Source organism: Anarhichas minor, unplaced genomic scaffold (genome assembly GCF_050575085.1).
Source record: "Anarhichas minor isolate MPS153535 unplaced genomic scaffold, ASM5057508v1 ptg000006l, whole genome shotgun sequence".
Lineage (NCBI taxonomy): Eukaryota > Metazoa > Chordata > Actinopteri > Perciformes > Anarhichadidae > Anarhichas > Anarhichas minor.
The window spans coordinates 304,928-326,958 of record NW_027466452.1 but is presented as its reverse complement, the minus strand read 5'-3'; the positions used below and the strand labels follow the sequence as shown (position 1 = coordinate 326,958).

Genomic DNA, 22,031 nt, shown 5'->3' with positions numbered 1-22,031 from the left:
ACATTTCCATCGCGAGAGGTGTTGTGTTCATAGTGCGATTCATACCTCTTCATCGTCGACAGTGATGCAGCAGCAGAATGTCAAGAATGAAAAGAAGAGCTTGAAGCAGTTCTTCTTCTTCTTTCTCTTCTTCTTGTCGTCTGAAAATCAAAAGGAAATTTCAGTAGAATCCACAACAATGTGAAAGAATTCAACAATTCAGACACGCGTGGAGGCAAGCATTTCCTACCAGATGTGGTGGAAGGGATTTCTTTGTGTTCCTGTTCCAGGGAAGGGTGGTCACATTTAGGGGGTTGCTCCACTCAACTTTGTTCAGTCGGTGAAGATCACACCATGATAACACCCGGATATAATGTGTCTGGGTCGATCCGTGAAATCCACTGGTGGCACTGGAGCTGTGGAATTACGACACAAGCAATTCAATAGACAGCTGACAAGGAAGTCATCCGCTATTTGATGTTTAAAAAAAATCAGATATGGCCGACATGAGAAGAGGAAATGGCCTCACCAAGTTACATCCTCCGACGATGCTGTCAGGTTGTGGAGGTTCTGCAGAGAGAACAGCTGGCGGTAATGCTGAAGCTGTTCCTGAGGTTTCATTTGTTCTGTTGAATGAAGACAGGCGCAGTTACTCAGAGGCACAAAGCTACTATAAGTTACGTTACATGTTGATGATCACCAAAGCTACAATTCAAATTAAATGCATCACATGCTAATGATCGTAAATTCTTGATCATGTGTTCAGATCCCATTCATGAGGAGTCAGAACAGTAATAAAAGACATCTTTAATTATATTTAGACTGGTGAAATTAACTAATTTGATTCAATCCAATCATAGTTGAGCAACTGTAAAATGAAGCAGATGTCAAACAGTGTCAAAAGAGTGTGCATGGGGCTGAAGTAAGAGCGTTTTTTCACCCTCCCAAATCCAAAAACACAAAAGATAAAAGTGTAAGGAATTAATGGAAACAGTGTGTACTGTATATCTGCTCTAATGCTCTAACAGGTAACATTATCATGCATGGCTAACTAGCTACTACCTAACTACCTATTTCACTTTTTTGTAGCGTTATAGATTAGAAAAATATATTTTTTTCTTATTATTTTTTTCAACCTTTATTTAATCAGGCGAGACTTTATGACCAAATTCCTTCTTACAATGGGGCCCTAAAATGTTTTGACTATAAACTCATAAATTCACTGTATATAAAGTAGTAAAATATTCAGCCCACTTGCAAACACAGACACTTACCCAGCGCCGTGCTGGCAGGTTTCCGTCAAAATATATTGCAAATTTTAACCGAATTTCGAGAAAGTCTTCAAAAGAAAACAAATGAATGCTTGTTTCCATACACCAGCGTTATGCAATTATTAGGAGTTGGTTCATCGCGATAAGCAGTAACGCGGCTCCATTTCTCCTGTCGGTGAAACCATAATACCATTGCAGAAGAAATGGCACAACGTAATAAAAAACGCGCCAGTCGAACCTCAAAAGGTGAAAATATGTTAATGTTGGGAAGATTACATCAGCTTTGTGTGGAGCGTTTTTTCCATCTCTTCAATGAAATTCAATCTGTTTCCATTGCACTTTGTCGCATTTTGCTTTTATCGACACACCAGCATTTTCATTTCCAAATTGCCATCACAACACCTAGAGACCACATGTCGATGGCCTCTGAAAATGGAAGTCCCAAAACAATTTCTGGAGCCCTGAAAATGAAACAAATGTACAGAATGAAGAACACTGCCATATTTGAGCGGATGGTAGACATCGCCTACTCACTGAGAAGAATATGATTCGAGTCTCTCTGTAGCTCACCTGTGGGATGGTATTTGGTGACAATTGCCCTGCTTCACGAAAGAGGTCAGAACAGCCAATCCGAAGTCGATGAACTTCACCCTGAGTGGCTGAGCTTTTCTGTCCACCAGCATGATGTTGTTTGTCTTCAGGCCTGCATGGATCACTCCAATAGTCTTCAGGGCGTCAAAGGCTGTGGCCATCTGCAAGATCAGCAATGACATTCAGATGGTGGAGTCACAGCTTTTTGACTTTAGTGTCCGATGCTACTGCATACCTGTTGGATTACACACACAGCAAACTACTCATCAGATCCCTCACCAGTGAAGAAGAAGCTCCAGAGGATCAGAGTTAAACTGGACTGGAACAGAGGAAAACTGTCCTTCTGTGATGCCGATACAACACTCTTTAGCACTCTTTAGTTACTTTGAGTCTCTTCACCGTTTGTTTGTTTTTTGTTTCAACTCCACTCACATCAATCTGGTTTCCAGCAGCAGAGACGGATAAAGAGACGGATATTTCCCTCAGGAGTTGGTGGTGAACAAAAAGAGAGAGAAAATAGGATAAAAAATGTTCAGGTGGAGACAAGTGGCCCAAATAAAAAATCCATTTAAGTGGTCTTTTCTTGTGTTTTGAAATGGAAACGCCCACTCTGCCGTTAGCAAAGAGCAGTGACGTAGGTTACCAATAGTAATATATTAAGCTAATCAATAAGGTTATGAATCAAGTGGACACTAGCTCCAGCTGAGTCAACATCTGCTGTGCTAAGTTTAAAAATAACTGATGGCGTTGTTTGGATTTTTTGAAGTGGGGTTGTAGTCATATGTTCTGTGTGCTAACATTTTTAGTTTCATCAATGGAGTCTAGTGACTTTGAAGAGAGAGATATAATGGCTTCAGTTTGTCAGTGCTGTCTGAGCCACAAGACTCCATTGAGAAAAGCAGTCATTTTACCTCAGAACACAGGGTTGGTTGGGTGGTTTGTGTAATTGTGTCCACAGCAGTACATTGCTGGGAGCGTCCCGACCTCCATCTAAGTTACACAGTGGTGGGCCGTCAGGGCCTGCAAAGCCTTCTCTGCTGGCCTAAACACAATCACAAAGTTATAGCTATTTTATAATTTAATAATTTTTCTTAAACACACTACATGTATTATAATTTATAAAAATATTTTTCCCATTATCTTATTTTCTCATTGCACAGCTACTGTCTTCCTCAGTTGCTCTGCTTCCAGTGCAGCTTGTTTTAAGTAGAGCTTTTATCCAATCAGATTTCACCTCTGTGTCTCTAGGTAAGAACAGAGGCAGAGGCCTGCAGACTCACAAGTGAATCCATGTGCAGTTTAAGTGAATGGGAACGATATTCAACCAATCAGATCTTTAGTTTGACATGTTGGGCGTATTCTTTAACGTGTCAGAGCCTGCTAGCTGGCCTACAACTACGTCAGCATTATGTGCAGCTCAGTTTCCATGTGCAGCTCTGCAGTGAGGTGCAGCGTGTGCTGTGATTGGCCAGTGGGCGAGCACGTGACTATCGTGAAACTAAACTTGAAGATGCTGGCAAAGCTTAGTCGGAGTAGTAAGAGTTCAAATTGAAAGATGTGGAAGAAATTATGACATTTCTTGCATTTAGCTTGGTGTAGATTATTATTTTTTTAGCTAGCTTTGTTTTTTTAACAGTCAATGGCTGAAGGAGGAGAAAAGGATTTGTGAGTTGGGATTAAACTCTTTGTCAACAAAGAAAGGAGGATGGGCTTTGTCTTTAAATAGTGAACAGCATTTAGTAAGTCAACTGTGTTTGTTTTTACACCTGCAGTAGCTTTTATATGCTTGTTTATATATTGTTATTTGTACAACTTGTTTTTATGAAGATGGATTTTTGTTTGGTTTTATATGTGATAGGAACCATTGTTACGTCCAATGTTGCTCTGGGGACATATTTAGCCGGTGCCAGTGTTGGCAACTTGGTGACTTTCTCGCTAAATCTGGCGACTTTCCAAACCCTCATGGAGACTTTTTTTGTCTAAAGCTACTAGTGACAAATCGAGCGACTTGTTCTGGTGTTGTTGGAGACTTTTCTGGTGTTTTGACTCTGACATTGAAGCACGTACCGTTCTGCAGTTACTGTCGTGAACGAGCAGCGGGTGCTGCCGTGAGCCGCCCCAAAGGACACACAGGTGGACTCTCACAGAAGCCTCATGCAGCAGTCCCAGCTGCAGTCAGAGCAGAGAGGAGGCACAGTCTCTGCGTATTCTCTGCAGATAGTGTATCTATAATGTGTTGGCTTCATTTTTACACTAAACAAATAATAACCGTAGCTGTGTTTCAGCTGCAGGACAGCAGTGAAGGCCCAGGTATAAAATGCACGGCCCGCCCCTGAAGTTACTGTATGCAATACACTGACTATAAGGATGTACAGTATATATAGCGTATACAGTGTCATCATGCAGAAACCTTCATCGGGTCACGTGGGATAATATGTAGTTCGACCAAAATGTGAATGTTCGGAATACATAACGAACACCACAAACCTAAAAAAAATAATAATAATGGATCCGCCTTTTAACGCAGCTTTAATAATGCACAGAGGAACTTTTTTTTTTTTTTAAATGACAGTTTTAAAAAAAAAACTCTGATCAAACCTGTGAAATCAGTCTTTAATCTCACACTGTCTGTCCTCCACTGTGTCACTCTCCTAACGACTGATGGGAGCTTGTGTTCAGTATACTGAACACAAGCTGCTCTTTAGAGAGTGTTCAGTGAAATAGAATGACATTCCTGGTTCACTGCCGTCAGATGATTCAGGGAATTCACAGGAGCGGAAGGACAAGATTTCCCTCTCACTCACGGAAAAGGAAAAGAAGAACAGCTTTCTGTCTTAGAGGGGCAAAGCATCATCATCTTCAGACACCAACATCTGTGCTTTGATATTTGAACTGCAGCATCCTGGATTGTACATCAGATACAAAATGGAATATGAGCATTATTATGATGGTGGTATTAAGATGGAATGAGTAAGACTGGATTATTGCAACACAAACAAGATATTGGCAAATTTGGAAGTTATAAATTGAATTCTTCATCGTCGTGGTAACAGTATCCAGTACCTTGTGAAGTCAGATTGCCGGAGACTGAGTTCACCATGCTTTACTTTCAGGTGGTGATTCTAGCAGCTACAGTGATGCTGGTTTACTACTGTGAGTTCACGGACACTTTCAGTCCGGCACAGCAGGGCTTCATCTGCAGAGACCCGACTTTAACTAAACCAGATCCTGGACCCGAACAGGACAGCCGCCTACAGCCAGTAATACTGTACTCTGTGGTGGGTGGACTGCCTGTTGTACTGGTAAGTCTACACTGAAAAAAAAAAAAAAAAAGTGACATTTACTTGAAAAAAGCTAGGTAACAATTTGCACTCAGAAATTCCGAGTAAGAATTGTTTTTTATCCAAAATTTTCAAGTAACTTTTACTTGCAAATGTCTTCCTTAGACATAAAATGTACTTAGCCTTTTATAGTCATCTTTACTCAGGCTACCTTTGCATCTAATTACAAAACCCCAGTAAAACTCAATTAGGTGTTTCATGTATATTTAACTAGCTTTTCTTTACTTTTTCAATTGAGAAATATTAAGTAATATTTACACAATATATCTTTTATCTACTACTACTACTCTACACAACTGTTCAAATATGAATGTTGCATTTTTTTTTAACTGGGCTACTGTTAATTTAATAAAATTGTCTTAACATAAGGCTTCTACAAAACATCTTTTAAACTACAGCAGCTTTACTTGTTAACTGGTGAAAGAGGTCACTGCTGACAGACACACTCAAATACCAACATATATAATCTGGTTGGCATTGCCAGACAAAACATTTCTAAATCAGTGCTGCCAATAAGACATTTAAGAACACAAACGTTTAGTCATTTAACAAACACTTTTAATTTGAAACGATGGGTATTGCTTGACAACACTTAGATACACATAGATATAGCCCATGAGCAGAAGGCAAGCCTTTGCCACACTTTGACAGTCATTAAGAACCTCTTTTCCCTCTGACGACGAACACGATTGTCAGGAGTGAAGCCTTTCTGTGTTGCATTTCCATGGATAACAAGGATCTTCATGACATGTTGAGCATAGTCCTCTTCAATGACATCTTTGAAATTCAAATTTACTAATGTTCACTTTTACATCTTCGAGTCTGATGTGTTCTCAAAAAATGACGATAGTGGGGGAAACAAACAAAAATATTGAATGTGTTCAAATGCGTCATGTATCCATTCTCAGTGTATATGAGCCCAACATAATTTTATATAATATTAGATATCTAAACTTTACCAGGCTGGGTGATTCCAGCATGGGTCTTTGTTCCTGCAACTCTGCCCTTTGTCCCAAGTATCTCCAGAAAGTTGGTAGTGCAATTGTCCAATTTCGACAAAACGTTTCACTCCAGATGAACTGTGGTTATTCTTCTGAACTCCTCATTGATCTGAAACAAAAGACAATAAAAAACATGATCAAGATGAGGTACCTTGCTAAAACAATTAATGCAGTAGTCCTCCCAGTATAATGTACTATTGACAGCAACACAAACTATGACTTCAAATGTATATGTCAAGTTAATTAAACTATAACAGTACTAAGTTGATTTTACCTTGTGTCAACTGTTGATGTCAACTTGCTGAGAGTGAACGTCCTTTAATATTCTGTGAAATATATAAAGAAATTATGTTAAAACATGAACACACAACATTAAATCTGAATTTGGCTTAAATCTTCATATTGATAGCATGTTTTATCCCCACACAAAAAAACAGCACATAAACAAGCCACCATAACGTTAATACTGAGATACACAGCAGGTCTGGTCATGTTGATATGCGACACTAACTCAACACAGTACTGGCACCTTGTTTCATGCCCAAAGCCTTCATCATCAAGGACACCACACTGGATAGAGACATAAGAGACCAGTTTAAAACTAATGACAGAAATATAAGTTACTGTAAAAATATGTCAGAATATGATAGTGACAAAATAATGTTAAGTGTATTAGACTCGCTCTAAAGTCACTAATTCCACCACATATGGAATATTTGTTAGCACATGACCAGAGTGTGCTTGTTGCTGCTTAGCTATGATTCCCTGTCTTGTCACATTTTCCTCATTCGACCTCGGCTGCACTTGAGGATGTCCGAGAGAAAGCACGCTGTGCGTGTGACTCAGCACAGCAAAGCACCTGTGTGGCAGAAGTGGGCTTCACAAAACCGAAGTAATTCCCCCTCGTCGACGGAGCGCAGCTGGTCGAGCACCGTGTCCCCAGGCCAACAACTTTTCAAGGGAGAACCCTGTAAAATCGTGACCAAAACCAGCAAAAACATGTCCACAAAATGGAGCGCCGTGAGCCATGTCTGTAATGCTGTCCCAAGTTAGCTAGCATGATAGCCTAACTAGCTAGCACGCTAAACTGACCAGTTCGCTACTCTTCAGTGTTCACAACTCAAACACCGACTTGACCGAAGGCTCAACAGCAACGTAGAGCATTAATTAAACATATAACCTACCCCAAAGGCTCCCGTCCATGAAGTTCCTCTCCTCAGGTGAAACGCTGCCGTCCTTGTTCAGGTTCCGCTGTTCCGTCGTCTCGTTGAAGAAAGGAGCGCGAAATCTCCTCTGACGTCACCCCCTGAGTATGCGCTATAGGTTGCCAGGTTTTACTCGTATTACCCAAGTACATTTTACTTTGTTGTGTCAGGTAGTGCATTCAATACAGTAGTTTAGTAGATATTACTAAGTGTGAATGATTAAAATGTACTTATAAAAATGAGGATACATAATTACAAACAAACACCAAGTAACACATTAAATAAAAGGTGATATTTTAAAGTAAAAGCACTGGAATGATAATTTCTTGTAAAATTTACAAAAATAATCGAGGTAATAATTACAGGGCCAAAAAGTCTTTTTTTTTCAGTGTAGATTTAAACACAATCCAGGGTTTGTTTGTTTTTTACTGTCAAGGGAGCAAGAGAGAGGAATACAGATAGGCTCCCAGTCAAACATGTTCATCTTATTTTAACATTACTTCCATGTTTTTATATTTCAGGTGTGAAGGATTTCAGTATTAAACACATTATTAATAGGATTTAATAACACCCCAAGTGGTGAGTAAAAGTGTCATAATAATAAGAATGTCAAAATATGTTAAGTCACAATATATTTACTTATGGAATGTATTATATGTTTACAGTATGTTTATCATAGAAGTGTTAAGCCATAAAAGACAATCATTGAATGTATTAAACTGTGAAGAATAGCCAAGGGACAGATAGTGATTTAGAGACAGGCATTGTAGAGACCACCAGGACCTGAGGAGGAGTCCGGACGACTTCAACCAAACACTGAGATGATAACTGCCCGAAGACAGGAGGGGCTATTGAATTTTGGCCAATCACAGAGGCTGATACTGGACATTTAAACTTTCGGACAGAGACTTTTAAATATAGGCTAGTTCCAGAGGGTTTGATCTAGAGTTTGGGCTAGAGTTCGCACCGTTACCACTCTGGGTAGTTGACCAGCTGGGCTGGCTTATTAGGTGGGCCTTGTGAGAACTCTGCCCCGTGGGACATATTGATATCGATAGAGTAATTCAGTTTGCAACTGTTATAGCTTCTCTTGTTTATTAAATACTTTTTGATTGTTAACCGGATCCAGTTCATTTTTGGTGCGACTTCGCTGCCGAAGGTTTGCAGCAGCGAAAGTCCAGCGGTCTGGGTCTCCCCTGAACAGAGTTGACCCCAACACAGGTTTTCACATTCCTGCTTGGTCTCTTTCATTATGAATTGAAATACGCTACTATGAATTTTCCTGATGTGTCTGTTGCACTCTGTGACAACGAATTGTCTCTGCAGTCCCCCTCAGCTCTACGGAGCCTTTTAGCCTCTCTCATCTCATTGATTTGGCTTTAAGGCCTGCAACTTTACTGTTGTGGTTAAAGTGGCAACAGACAACCTTTCAACAAAAGGAGAGAGAGAGATGTATGTTTGTGTCTTGCTCATCTTGGCTTCCATGCTCCTGGTTCATTTTCTGGCTGCCAGTGGTAGCGTTAGCAACATGACTACTGTTAGCAGCCTGGTAAGAAAGAACAGAAAGAATCCCAATTTGAAGTTCAAACCTCGATGTCAGTGCTATGATAAAGGCAGAGTAAAACTAGTTAAAAATAGAGACTTCATTTTCTCAGGAGATTGTACCCGGGGGCAGACAGAATTGCAAAGTGAAAGAGAGGCTTACAGGGAAGCAATCTAAACGCTGATAATGTCATTATTCCATAGCCATTACAATGTGAAATCCACATTTACTTCAAAATGATTAAAGCAAAAAACATGTGTATTGCAGCAGGCAGCTGTTTTACAGAAAAACAGTCTAGGTACAAACGCTTACTGGCATGGGTAGAAAGACCAATCAGACGTCACTGATAGTAAACAGGGAAAAGGTGCAGGCAGGCAGAGACACCGGTACAGGTTACAGGTCTCAGGGTGCAAGCAGGCAGAGACACCGGTACAGGTTACAAGTCTCAGGGTGCAGGCAGGCAGAGACACCGGTACAGGTTACAAGTCTCAGGGTGCAGAGGCAGGCAGAGACACCGGTAAAGGTTACAGGTCTCATGGTGCAGGCAGGCAGAGACACCGGTACAGGTTACAGGTCTCATGGTGCAGGCAGGCAGAGACACCGGTACAGGTTACAAGTCTCAGGGTGCAGAGGCAGGCAGAGACACCGGTAAAGGTTACAGGTCTCATGGTGCAGGCAGGCAGAGACACCGGTACAGGTTACAGGTCTCATGGTGCAGGCAGGCAGAGACACCGGTACAGGTTACAGGTCTCAGGGTGCAGGCAGGCAGAGACACCGGTACAAGTTACAGGTCTCATGGTGCAGGCAGGCAGAGACACCGGTACAGGTTACAGGTCTCAGGGTGCAGGCAGGCAGAGACACCGGTACAAGTTACAGGTCTCATGGTGCAGGCAGGCAGAGACACCGGTACAGGTTACAGGTCTCAGGGTGCAGGCAGGCAGAGACACCGGTACAAGTTACAGGTCTCATGGTGCAAGCAGGCAGAGACACCGGTACAGGTTACAAGTCTCAGGGTGCAGGCAGGCAGAGACACCGGTACAGGTTACAAGTCTCAGGGTGCAGAGGCAGGCATAGACACCGGTAAAGGTTACAGGTCTCATGGTGCAGGCAGGCAGAGACACCGGTACAGGTTACAGGTCTCATGGTGCAGGCAGGCAGAGACACCGGTACAGGTTACAGGTCTCATGGTGCAGGCAGGCAGAGACACCGGTACAGGTTACAGGTCTCATGGTGCAGGCAGGCAGAGACACCGGTACAGGTTACAGGTCTCAGGGTGCAAGCAGGCAGAGACACCGGTACAGGTTACAAGTCTCAGGGTGCAGGCAGGCAGAGACACCGGTACAGGTTACAGGTCTCAGGGTGCAAGCAGGCAGAGACACCGGTACAGGTTACAAGTCTCAGGGTGCAGGCAGGCAGAGACACCGGTACAGGTTACAAGTCTCAGGGTGCAGAGGCAGGCAGAGACACCGGTAAAGGTTACAGGTCTCATGGTGCAGGCAGGCAGAGACACCGGTACAGGTTACAGGTCTCATGGTGCAGGCAGGCAGAGACACCGGTACAGGTTACAAGTCTCAGGGTGCAGAGGCAGGCAGAGACACCGGTAAAGGTTACAGGTCTCATGGTGCAGGCAGGCAGAGACACCGGTACAGGTTACAGGTCTCATGGTGCAGGCAGGCAGAGACACCGGTACAGGTTACAGGTCTCAGGGTGCAGGCAGGCAGAGACACCGGTACAAGTTACAGGTCTCATGGTGCAGGCAGGCAGAGACACCGGTACAGGTTACAGGTCTCAGGGTGCAGGCAGGCAGAGACACCGGTACAAGTTACAGGTCTCATGGTGCAGGCAGGCAGAGACACCGGTACAGGTTACAGGTCTCAGGGTGCAGGCAGGCAGAGACACCGGTACAAGTTACAGGTCTCATGGTGCAAGCAGGCAGAGACACCGGTACAGGTTACAAGTCTCAGGGTGCAGGCAGGCAGAGACACCGGTACAGGTTACAAGTCTCAGGGTGCAGAGGCAGGCATAGACACCGGTAAAGGTTACAGGTCTCATGGTGCAGGCAGGCAGAGACACCGGTACAGGTTACAGGTCTCATGGTGCAGGCAGGCAGAGACACCGGTACAGGTTACAAGTCTCAGGGTGCAGAGGCAGGCATAGACACCGGTACAAGTTACAGGTCTCAGGGTGCAAGCAGGCAGAGACACCGGTAAAGGTTACAGGTCTCAGGGTGCAGAGGCAGGCAGAGACACCGGTACAGGTGACAGGTCTCAGGGTGCAGGTAACCGAGGCCTCAAAGCAAAGGTGCAAAGCAAGATTGTCAATGTGGCAACTAACTGGGGGAAAGGGACTAATGAGGGAAAGGGAGATGTTAGGGACGCATCTTTTGAACACAGAGAGAAATCCCTCCCCCCCTGCAGCCATGTGCTCTCAATCGCTTCCAAAACACTACAGCAGGTTTAAGTCAACATCTTAATGGATTTATTATCCAACAAACATAAAAACAGTTACAAACCGAATCACACTATTACTAACAAAAGAAACATATATATATATATATATAATGAAAGTGAGGCCCCATCCGGGCCACACGACAGACAGTTGTGTCTGCCCCATGGTCAGGAGGAGGTCTGAGGATCTCCGGGATTCACATCTCCTTTTCCCCCCAAAGTCTCTGAAAAGTCTCACATTACATATAGATCAGCTCAATGATTGGCTGAAACCCAATAAGCCCCTCCTTGGCCTTTGACCTGTTGTTCTGATCTTAACACCTCAAGCAGCCACTTTCACACAACCCCCGCTCCAGCACATTCCTCAAAACCCCCCTCTTTCACTCAATGCATGAAATGACAACACTCCTTGGTTCAAAACTTCCTTCAAATAAACATACTGTGACACATAATATCCATAATTAGGAGCGCTTTAAAACTTCAATTCCTCGCAGAGAACAGGTGAGCAGGTTGGCGGAGGTCAGGTGATGGTGGTGAAAGGGTTACTGCAGGGCAGAAGGGAGTGGCTGCATGTAGGAGTCAGGTGACTGATAGGTGGGGAAGTCAGAAAGCATCTGTTGGAGAATGGCATGTTATTATCATAACTATGATAATATGTCAATGTTGTGTTTATAGGTATTGTGCTGCCTCAAAGTGGCCAAACAAATAATAGTTTGCTATTGAGCCCTAGCCCTATTTTTAGGTCGAAAATTGCATACCCATACTAAAAAGAGGGTATTTCTGCAACTACAAGGTCTATTTTAATAATTGTGATGTTATAATAAAGGTAACACTTGTGAGATTTGTCCAGATGTGTAAATATCAGTGTATATGTTACTGGTTAAGAGTAAATGAAGATGGCACACAGCTCAAATTGAAAAGTTTCAGGTTCGCCTGGGAAAAGAAATCAATGAAAGCATGATTATCTCTTTTGAATGAAGCAGCTGAAAGGTTAAACCTCTCCCAAATCATGGCACAAGATGTGAACAGTCTCTGTGTAAAGTTTGACTTTGATAAAGTGAAGCAAAACAAAATTAGAGAGATTTTAGTACAGAGAGGTCAGGTGAGGTCTCCAAAATGGTCATTTTGGAACCATCTGTTCCATTTTAATTTTCTATAATATATAACTATATATTTCACTTGTTTTATCACTAATGGTGTTCAATACATCCAAATACAGCAGTTTGGATTCATTTTGAGAGCCAGAATCTCTGAGCCCTCTCTGTGTGTCTCTGTCATCATGGAGTTTGGCTGACTCCAGTAAAATCCGATACGCCGAAAGTCAAACCCCCACCCCTGGTCCCCTGGTTTAGATAACACCCACGGAAACAGATTTATGACAAAGAGGACATCCGTAGAACAGATATTTGTAAAAAAAAATACAGGATTTTATGCTTTGTCTTCTCGAAAACAGCGAAAGGTGAGCTGCGTTTCTGATAATAATCGATAAAGCGGTTTGTGGTTCTGGTGTGTGATGGCTGATATCTCTGTAATGGTTTCACGGAGAGATATATGGAAGATATTTCCGGAATCTGTGTTGAATTGGCTTGCTTTCTGGTATCTCGGTTTTCCGTGTTAGCTTGTAGCTTTCTGTTGGTAGCTCCGACCGGAGTGCGGAGTCGGCTCACTCACGGCGAAATATGACTGATATTATGGTAATTATTTTAGTTGTTTGTTTTCGTTGTGTAGAATTGTGTTTGGAGTGTGTAAAAATGGCCTACATGATCTTGTAGCCCAGACTTTTTTCTTTAATTGGGTATATAACGTGTATAACATTCATTATATTCATACCTGATAAGTGCATTGTTATTCCGAAAGCCCCCCGTAGGGGAATAGAAGAGTCAAAAACACTACAGATAGTTACATGATTAATATTAAACTAATGAAATGAACATATTATATCAAATATAATTATTCATCTTATAATATATAATGGTATTTAACAGCTGGCTCCTGTATTATAATTGTCCTTGATCTCTGTTTCTTGGTAGACATACTGTACGTTCCTATGTCTCTACTTTGACTGTACATCTGAATGGCAAACACTCCTGTAAGACGTGTAGATTTCCTGAGCATAGGTTGTGATTTTTAGGGGAAGGATTCTATTTCTGTTCTGGACATTTGACAGTGGTAAGATATAATGGAGGACAAACTGAAAATGAGGGAGTATGAAAATGAGCTTGCGTGTTTACAGCAGCACTGGTAACTTTATTCCAACAATTCAACAATCTAAGTATTTGAATCCAAAAGTAATCCTTGTTCATTGTGTTTCTCAGATTTCAGGTGTCGAGCTTGTTATCTTCCTCCTTCACTACAACTCAAACAATCTATACGACCCGGAGAAGGTTGTTGTCATGGGGGACTGTTGCTACGTGAACCCTATGGTGCGCAGGACTTTCCGTTTCCTTGGTAATGTCATCACAAATATTATGCTAATATTATGTTATAACAACGAGGTGCATCGTCTTGTCACAATTACGTTATTTGTAATTATACATGTGTAAATGAGATAATCATACGATACACCTTGTCCTGCTAACAGGTCAAAATGTCTACTGTAAGAAAGCCACACAAAAAATGCTTCCTTACTTAACAAACACTCAGCAATTAACTAATAAATTGAGTAAATTGAGATTTCAGACACTACTACATTTTTTTCATGTTGCGTCATCACTGAGAGGAAGCGTACGACTGCATTTTTGCATTTGAAATGTGCGATTGTTAGCAGAAAAAAGTCCCCATGGTACTTTTCCCTGTTGAAATATTTGAGGGAATATTGCACATAAATTTCACAAATAAGAATTTGGCCATTTGGAAAATGGCAGATGTGCTTTAATAGCTCTTACATTTTTTCTTACAAGATTCTTTTCTCGTTATAATGACAAGTGTTTGAAAAAAACCATTTCATTTATACACACATTTGTGTGCAATAGAACATGTCAAGCTAACACTGTATCATCTTGTCATCTGTGTATGCTTCTTTGTAGGTGTGTATGTCTTCGGTCTGTTCACAACAGACATCTTTGTCAACGCAGGTCAGCTGGTCACAGGATGTCTGGCCCCTCACTTCCTGTCTGTTTGCCAGCCCAATTACACTGCCCTCGGCTGCCTGGACACACAGCACTTTGTCAGTCAATCAGACGCTTGTACTGGTGACCCTGATGACATCATGAGAGCCAGGAAGACCTTCCCCTCCAAAGAGGCTGCGCTGAGTCTGTATACAGCTGTTTACCTGGCAGTAAGTGGCTCTGTTGAATGTAACAGTGCTGTAAATGTGCACAGACTAGCATAAATGATCAATAAACGGCAGTTATCTTCACTACGGCTAAAGAGAGTATAAGCCTGAACTCAGCATACAGCTGCTTCTGAATAGTGTCGCAGAAATAAAATGACTGTCCTCTCCAGATGTACATCATGTCCTGCATCGGTTCCAGAGGAGGTCGTCTGACTGGCCCCCTTCTCAGCCTCTCATTGGTCAGTCTGGCTTTGCTAACAGCCATAAACAGAGTGGCCGAGTATCGAAACCACTGGAGTGATGTCATTGCTGGACAAGCCATCGGGGGAGCTATCGCTGTCTTTCTGGTGAGTTATTATGCATCTTATGATCCGTGGTAGCACATGTGCATTAATCTAATAACACTAAGACCTTTCAGAGCTTCATTGTGCATATTATTATTAAAAGATAGTTAGACCATTGAAGTCACCTTCATGATCAATCTTACTGTTGATTTGTTTGTTTGTTTGCTGTTTCAACTTTTTTCCCTAAGGCCACACTTCAGTGATATAGATGTCTCTGTAACGAGACGACCCAATGGCCAAGAACAACAACTGGCATTGCACGTTTCTGTGGGCTAGCGTGACTGTTGTGAAGCTGAAGCTAGCTAGCAGAAATTAGTAGTAGTAAGAGTTCAAGTTGAAAGATATGTAAGAAGGGTAACACTTGATAATAGCTACACACTATGAAGCATTAGTTAAGTATGAGTAAACACTTAACTCATCATTTATAAAGCATTGTTCCTACATAACGACAGTTATAAATGTTTTATTCTTGATTAATAAGCTCATCTATTGTGTGTTTCATGATTGTGTTTTCACATTTATACTTTATAAATGATGGATTCCTCATTTGTAAATGAAGTATTATATATATTACAAACCAATTATTGAGGATTAATACGATCATTTATAAAATGTAACACAGAGAAGAAGTGTTAGGCTGAAGGGTCCAATACTATGCAAGGTTATCCGTGGACAGCACGCACACACTTATACACATCCCAATTGATCTAATGCCTAGCAGAGATAATAAGTCTATAAATAAAATAGATGAATCAGTCAAATAAATCAAAAGTCATCAACACCAAGTCTTTCTGTAACCCTTGCATTACCAGCAGACAGACAGTAAGTACCCTGTTCCTCACATCCTGTAACTTCTTTGAACTCTGATAACAGTATTGATTTCAAATGAATTACTTTCCCTCACATACGTTACATTTTAAGATTGTTTTTCAAACTAACCAGAGCCTCCTTTCAGAGGCTGAGACCACTGCTCCGTCTCTGTGCACCATTATGTTACTGAGCAAAAGATATGTAGCATATTTCCTTCATAGAAAACTGGTCTAATGGACTAAATTGCTGCAGGACACAAACGCACTGCACACAAGTTGGTGTTGCTTGAATGAACTTGAAATCCTCTTTTGTGTAACAAGTCATGCACGACAGTGTTGGCGGTGACAAAAAACTGGGTCACAAAAGCAATATATAAAAAATGAGGGAGCTCTGTTTCAATAGCTCAAAAGTATACGCCCACTTATTTCATTCTTTGTGTTAGGCTTAGTCTTTTGTCCTATGACTGCGTTTGGCTACATATTTTCCTTGTCATATTCACATGTATTCTTTTGTTTGTGCAAACATTCGATTTGTCTGCAAAGAATCATTTGAAATGGTTGAAATGACTTGGTCTCTTGTTCTTTCTCTCTTTCTAGGTGGTGTTTGTGGTTCAGTATTTTAGAAAGAGACCAGTGATTTCTCAGAGTCCCTCAGATGCCGGCACAGCTGACACTGATGAACCACAAACGAACCACGCCATGGAAACCAGTGACAAGTACATCGTCACACAGGTAGCTTACGCACTACACGTTTACACATGTACAGTCTGTTTGGGTTTTTAGTTCACAATGTATCAGTCTTGTTGCTGAAACACCACCTAATAACCTCATGACTAACAGGCTGAGGAACAGCTTCTTCTCCAGAGCGGTTTCCTCCATCACCCCCCCACCGCCACCCACCACCCCACCCAGCTCACACCGGACAGTGCTGAAACAAATATAGTCAATAACACGACACTGTAACCAAGCACATTTTTCACTTTGAAGCCATTGATGCCTGTGCTTTATCTTGTTTTATCTTGTATATATTTATTTAATGTCTTGTTTTTAAATTGTCTTGTCTTAATGTTTTTATACACTTTTTAACTGTTGCTGCTGTACTGATGAGTCGCCAACTCAATTTCGTTGTATGTTCGTACAATGACAATAAACATCCTTATCCTTATCATGATGGCGCCACAGCTATGGTTATTTGTTTCAAGGAGTTTAATAATACACGTATTCGTATTAAACCGTTCGGTACGAGGCTTACAAACCGAACAATACGTTTGAATAATACTAGTGCATTTGGAAAATGCAGAAGCTTAAATTGTGGGAAATATAATGTTTTCGGTGGACTGCGCTCACGTAGGAGACAACGGGCTGTGACCTCTCAACCCGGAACAATAAAAACCACAACAAAAAACAGCTGAGCTCCCACACTTCTGTGAGGCTACGCTAAACTAGCTTAACAAACAATAACTCCGCGCATGACGGTATGCTTCGTAATTAACGGACAATGCATATAGTCCAAATTTATATAATTAACACAATGACAACAACAAACTCACAAGAACCAGTCACATATATTCATATGACAACAGAGCAACACATCAATCCAGCAGACCTGCAGCGGCAACATGCATTCTGCTGCACACTGGAGGGCCATTCAGATATTAGATGTAAAAGAACAAACGCAGTTGACTTACCGAATGCTGATCACTTAAAGACAAACTCCATCCTCCTTTCTTTGTTGACAAAGAGTTTAATCCCACGGTTAAATCCCAACTCACAAATCCGATTCTCCTCCTTCAGACATTGAGTGTTAAAAAAACAAAGCTAGGTAAAAAAATAATAATCTACACCAAGCTAAACGCAAAACATGTCATAATTTCTTCCATATCTTTCAATTTGAACTCTTACTACTCTGACTAAGCCTCTGATGGCTACTTTAAATTTGGTTTCACGATAGTCACGTGCTCGCCCACTGACCAATCACAGCGCACGCTGCACCTCACTGCAGCGCTGCACATGGAAACTGAGCTGCACGTAATGCTGACGTACTTGTAGGCCAGCTAGCAGCTCTGACACGTTAAAGAATACGCCCAACATGTCAAACTAAAGATCTGATTGGTTGAAGACTATGACAATCAACAATATCGTCCCCATTCACTTAAACTGCACATGGATGCACGTGAGTCTGCAGGCCTCTGCCTCTGTTCTTACCTAGAGACACAGAGGTGAGATCTGATTGGATAAAAGCTCTACTTAAAACAAGCTGCACTGGAAGCAGAGCAACTGAGGAAGACAGTAGCTGTGCAATGAGAACATAAGATAACGGGAAAAATATTTTTATAAATTATAATACATGTAGTGTATTTAAGAACAATTATTAAATTATAAAATAGATATAACTTTGTGATTCTGTTTAGGCCAGCAGAGAAGGCTTTGCAGGCCCTGACGGCCCACCACTGTAATAACGATACATACATATTTGTTTTTATGACATGACCTAAATTGAAAGTACAGATACCAAAAGCAACAACACCATTAGCAAAGAGAGTGTCACTCCTCACAGTTTCTTGACAATTGGGCGATTCTGTTGTATTCGGGACGACTCAAATACAGAAGATCTCAATGTTCTGCAGCAATGTACAAATTCCAATACAAATCTTTTATTAAAATGTTTTTCTTTTCTGCTCCTATAGAACCCAGAATCCTGCACAGAAGTGACATGACTATGACCCCCAGCAGCTTCTTGCAGCGTTTGTAAATGAATCAATCATTACCACCTTAATCTAAGGCCTTTGCACACCAAGTCCATATTTTTCTTTTGCGTTATTTTAGTCCTTCATGAAATATGAATTCTTATGCAGAGAAACATTGCACAATGAGGTTGATGTGTATTTAAATCTATTTGTTGCGAAAATGTATTGGTTTAATGGATAGCGCTAGTCCAAAGCGGGGCTAATGAATGACTGACATTAGCAAGAAGCCATTGATTAGCTGCCTAGAGCAGTATCATGACCATCTGATCTTTCGTACATCCTTTGTTTTGCGATCAGTTCCCATCATCCCCGTTTCCAAACTGTTCTGAAATCCCCTGCCACCATCGATCTTTACATTTTCTGTGTATTCTCTATTTTGTTTGTCATAAAGTGCTTTGTGCTGGGAGATGAAGTGTATTAGCGTATCAGATCCCACTTTAGAGAGTTGTTTTTATGGTGGCTCTGAGTCGTCAAACAACTCTCTCGACTTTTGAAGCAGGCCAAAAAATTCAGAATATTTAATAAAACAGAATTTTCTGCTGTTTTGGACAGCAAAATATAGACTTGGTGTGCAAAGGCCTTAATCAGTTGAATTGCTGTAAACCAGTTGTCACTACATAATATGGCATTTTGTAAAAACTGTGGACCATGAATTCCTATTATAGTAGTTATCCATAAGTTTTAATGTGTTTAAAGACAAACTGTGAAGGATAATTTACTTGCATGTGTGTTATATACTGTATATGTGCTTAGTGGTCATCGTTTCCCTCCAGCTGGCAGCAGAGCACTTGTAGGCAGTCTATGTTCCAACAGCTGAACACGTCCAGCTTCTGCACAATCATCTCAAGATGGTTGTTGTATTGCTTATGTTATAATGCTGTTGGTTATATATAGCTTTGTCCAGTCAATTTTTGCATGTCTAAGTTCTTTCGTTTAGTTTATTCTATTGTGAAAAGACTTGTTAAAATGGAAAAAACCTCCTTCATTCCAAAGATACTTATAGACGACTTCCAGTGTGTTCCCTGAAAACATTGTTCGATGAGATTTCTTCTGTTCAGGTAAAATCTATGTTGAACATGCAATGTGTTTTAAACTACAGTGTTGTGTATTACTTCAAACTCACAGGCCATCAAAGAGATTATTCATTTTGAAAACACTCACTGTCTTTTGTTCCCATGCTACTCATCCTTCTGTTCTTCTATAGTGTATGTAAACTGGCGGAACTTTAACTTTAAAAATTGTCATCTCAGATGCTACTGATCAAAATAATGATACAACCTGGTTTCATCAGCTGGTATGATGTAAAAAAAATAATGCAGTAGCCTTATGTACTGTAAATATGAACATATATTTGATTCTTCTGTATGAGCAGTAGTGTTATGTGTACAGGTGTAAATATAGATACTGTATCACAATGATGTAGGACCTTGACTCAAGTTGCCCTGTAGCTGTCATGACAGATTCCTGCCTCACATTCATTCTGAATATTTGATTTACATGTAATAATAATACATGAATAGATACATGGTGTTCCATTCATTTACTTACCTGAGATAACTTAGTTAGTGCAGTGGTGTGGTGACTTCTTCCGTGGATTTTCTGTTGGTCATGTTTGAGATTCTGTGCTCTGATCGTGAAACAAGAGTCAGTAACATGTCAGACAGTTAGTGGGGAGGCAGCTCACTCAGAGCTGCTCTGCTCTCCCAATCCGCATTGCTCCTCTTGAATCTGAGGTTCGACAAACGGTCGGAGCCTCCTTTCCAGCACTTCCCCAGGAGGCTGAGTAGTGTGATACCCCGGTAATTCGAGCACACTCTCCGGTCCCCCTTTTTGAAGATGGGAACCACCACCCCGGGCTGCCATTCCATGGGCACTGATCCCGACCCCCATGCGACATTGAAGAGGCGTGTCAGCCAGGACAGCCCAACTATGTCCAGCGCTTTCAGCATCTCAGGGCAGATCTCATCCACCCCCGGCGCCTTGCCACCAAGGAGCTTTTTAACTACCTCAGCGACCTCTGCCAGGGATATGGGTGACCCCTAGGTCCTCAGGCGCTGCCTCCTCTGCAGAGGACATGTTGGTCGGGTTTAGGAGTTCCTCGAAGTGCTCTTTCCACCGCCCGACGATGTCCCCCGTCCGGGTTAGCAGTTCCCCCCCCCTGCTGAGAACAGCCTGGGGTAAGCCCTGCTTTCCCTTCCTGAGCCGTCGGATGGTTTGCCAGAACCTTCTTGAGGCCAACCGAAAGTCCTTCTCCATGGCCTCCCCGAACTCCTCCCATGCCCGAGTTTTAGCATTCGCGACCACCGCAGCTGCAGCCCTTCTGGCCTGCCGGTACCTGTCAGCTGCTTCAGGAGACCCCTGGGCCAACCAGGACTTGAAGGTCTCCTTCTTCAGCTTGACGGCTTCCCTCACCTCCGGTGTCCACCACCGGGTTCTCGGGTTGCCGCCACGACAGGCACCGATGACCTTCCGGCCACAGCTCCTAGCGGCCGCCTCCACAATAGAGGCTTTGAACATGGTCCATTCGGATTCTGTGTCCCCAACCTCCCTCGGGATGTGTGAGAAGTTCTTCCGGAGGTGGGAGTTAAAGACTTCCCGGACAGGGTCCTCCGCCAGACGTTCCTAGTTCACGCTCACTACACGTTTGGGCTTGCCGGGTCTTTCCAACCGGTTCCCCTGCCATCTGATCCAACTCACCACCAGGTGGTGATCAGTTGACAGCTCTGCTCCTCTCTTCACCCGAGTGTCCAAGACATACGGCCGCAAATCAAATGATACGATTACAAAGTCGATCATTGATCTCCGGCCTAAGGTGTTCTGGTACCAGGTACACTTATGAGCCACCTTATGTTCGAACATGGTGTTTGTTATGGCCAAACCGTGACAAGCACAGAAGTCCAATAACGAAGGTTTCTCCGTCATTGCCCACGTGAGCGTTGAAGTACCCCAGGAGAACTATGGAGTCGGTAGGCGGCGCCCTTTCCAGGACCCCTCCCACCAACTCCAAGAAGGCCGGATACTCCGAACTGCTGTTTGGTGCATAAGCACAAACCACAGTCAGAGCCTTGCTCCCCGCAACCCGTAGGCGCATGGAGGCGACCCTCCCGTTCTCCGGGGAGAACTCCAACACAGTGGCGCTCAGCCGGGGGCTCGTGAGTGTCCCCACTCCCGCCTGGCGCCTCTCACCCTGGGCAACTCCGGAAAAGGACAAAGTCCAACCCCTCTCCAGGAGCTTGGTTCCAGAGCCGAGGCTGTGTGTGGAGGTGAGTCCAACTATATCTAGCTGGTATCGCTCCACCTCCTGTACCAGCTCTGGCTCTTTCCCCGCTAACGAGGTGACGTTCCACGTCCCTAGAGCTAGTCCATGCTGCCAGCGATCGGCATGCCCAGGCCTCCCGCCTGACCCGCCGCCCGGTCTGCATTGCACCCGACCCCGATGCTTGTCCCTGCGGGTGGTGGGTTCACAGGGTGGCTGCTCC

At 42.6% G+C, this 22,031-nt stretch overlaps 1 protein-coding gene and 1 long non-coding RNA gene across 2 annotated transcripts; one reads left to right on the top strand and one right to left on the bottom strand.

Moving 5' to 3' along the window:
• The first annotated feature begins 4,918 nt into the window (after positions 1-4,918).
• On the top strand, positions 4,919-18,522 carry LOC142933713 (phospholipid phosphatase-related protein type 5-like). Its single transcript, XM_076077928.1, has 6 exons — positions 4,919-5,143; positions 13,694-13,826; positions 14,405-14,655; positions 14,823-14,999; positions 16,403-16,537; positions 18,493-18,522. The coding sequence occupies exons 1-6, from the start codon at positions 4,940-4,942 to the stop codon at positions 18,520-18,522; spliced, it is 930 nt and encodes a 309-aa protein (XP_075934043.1). The 5' UTR covers positions 4,919-4,939.
• Positions 5,727-7,302, bottom strand: LOC142933722 (uncharacterized). Its single transcript, XR_012947616.1, has 3 exons — positions 6,713-7,302; positions 6,458-6,509; positions 5,727-6,292 (listed from the first exon to the last, which is right to left on the bottom strand). It is a non-coding gene; the product is annotated as an uncharacterized LOC142933722 (long non-coding RNA).
• Positions 18,523-22,031: the final 3,509 nt, after the last annotated feature.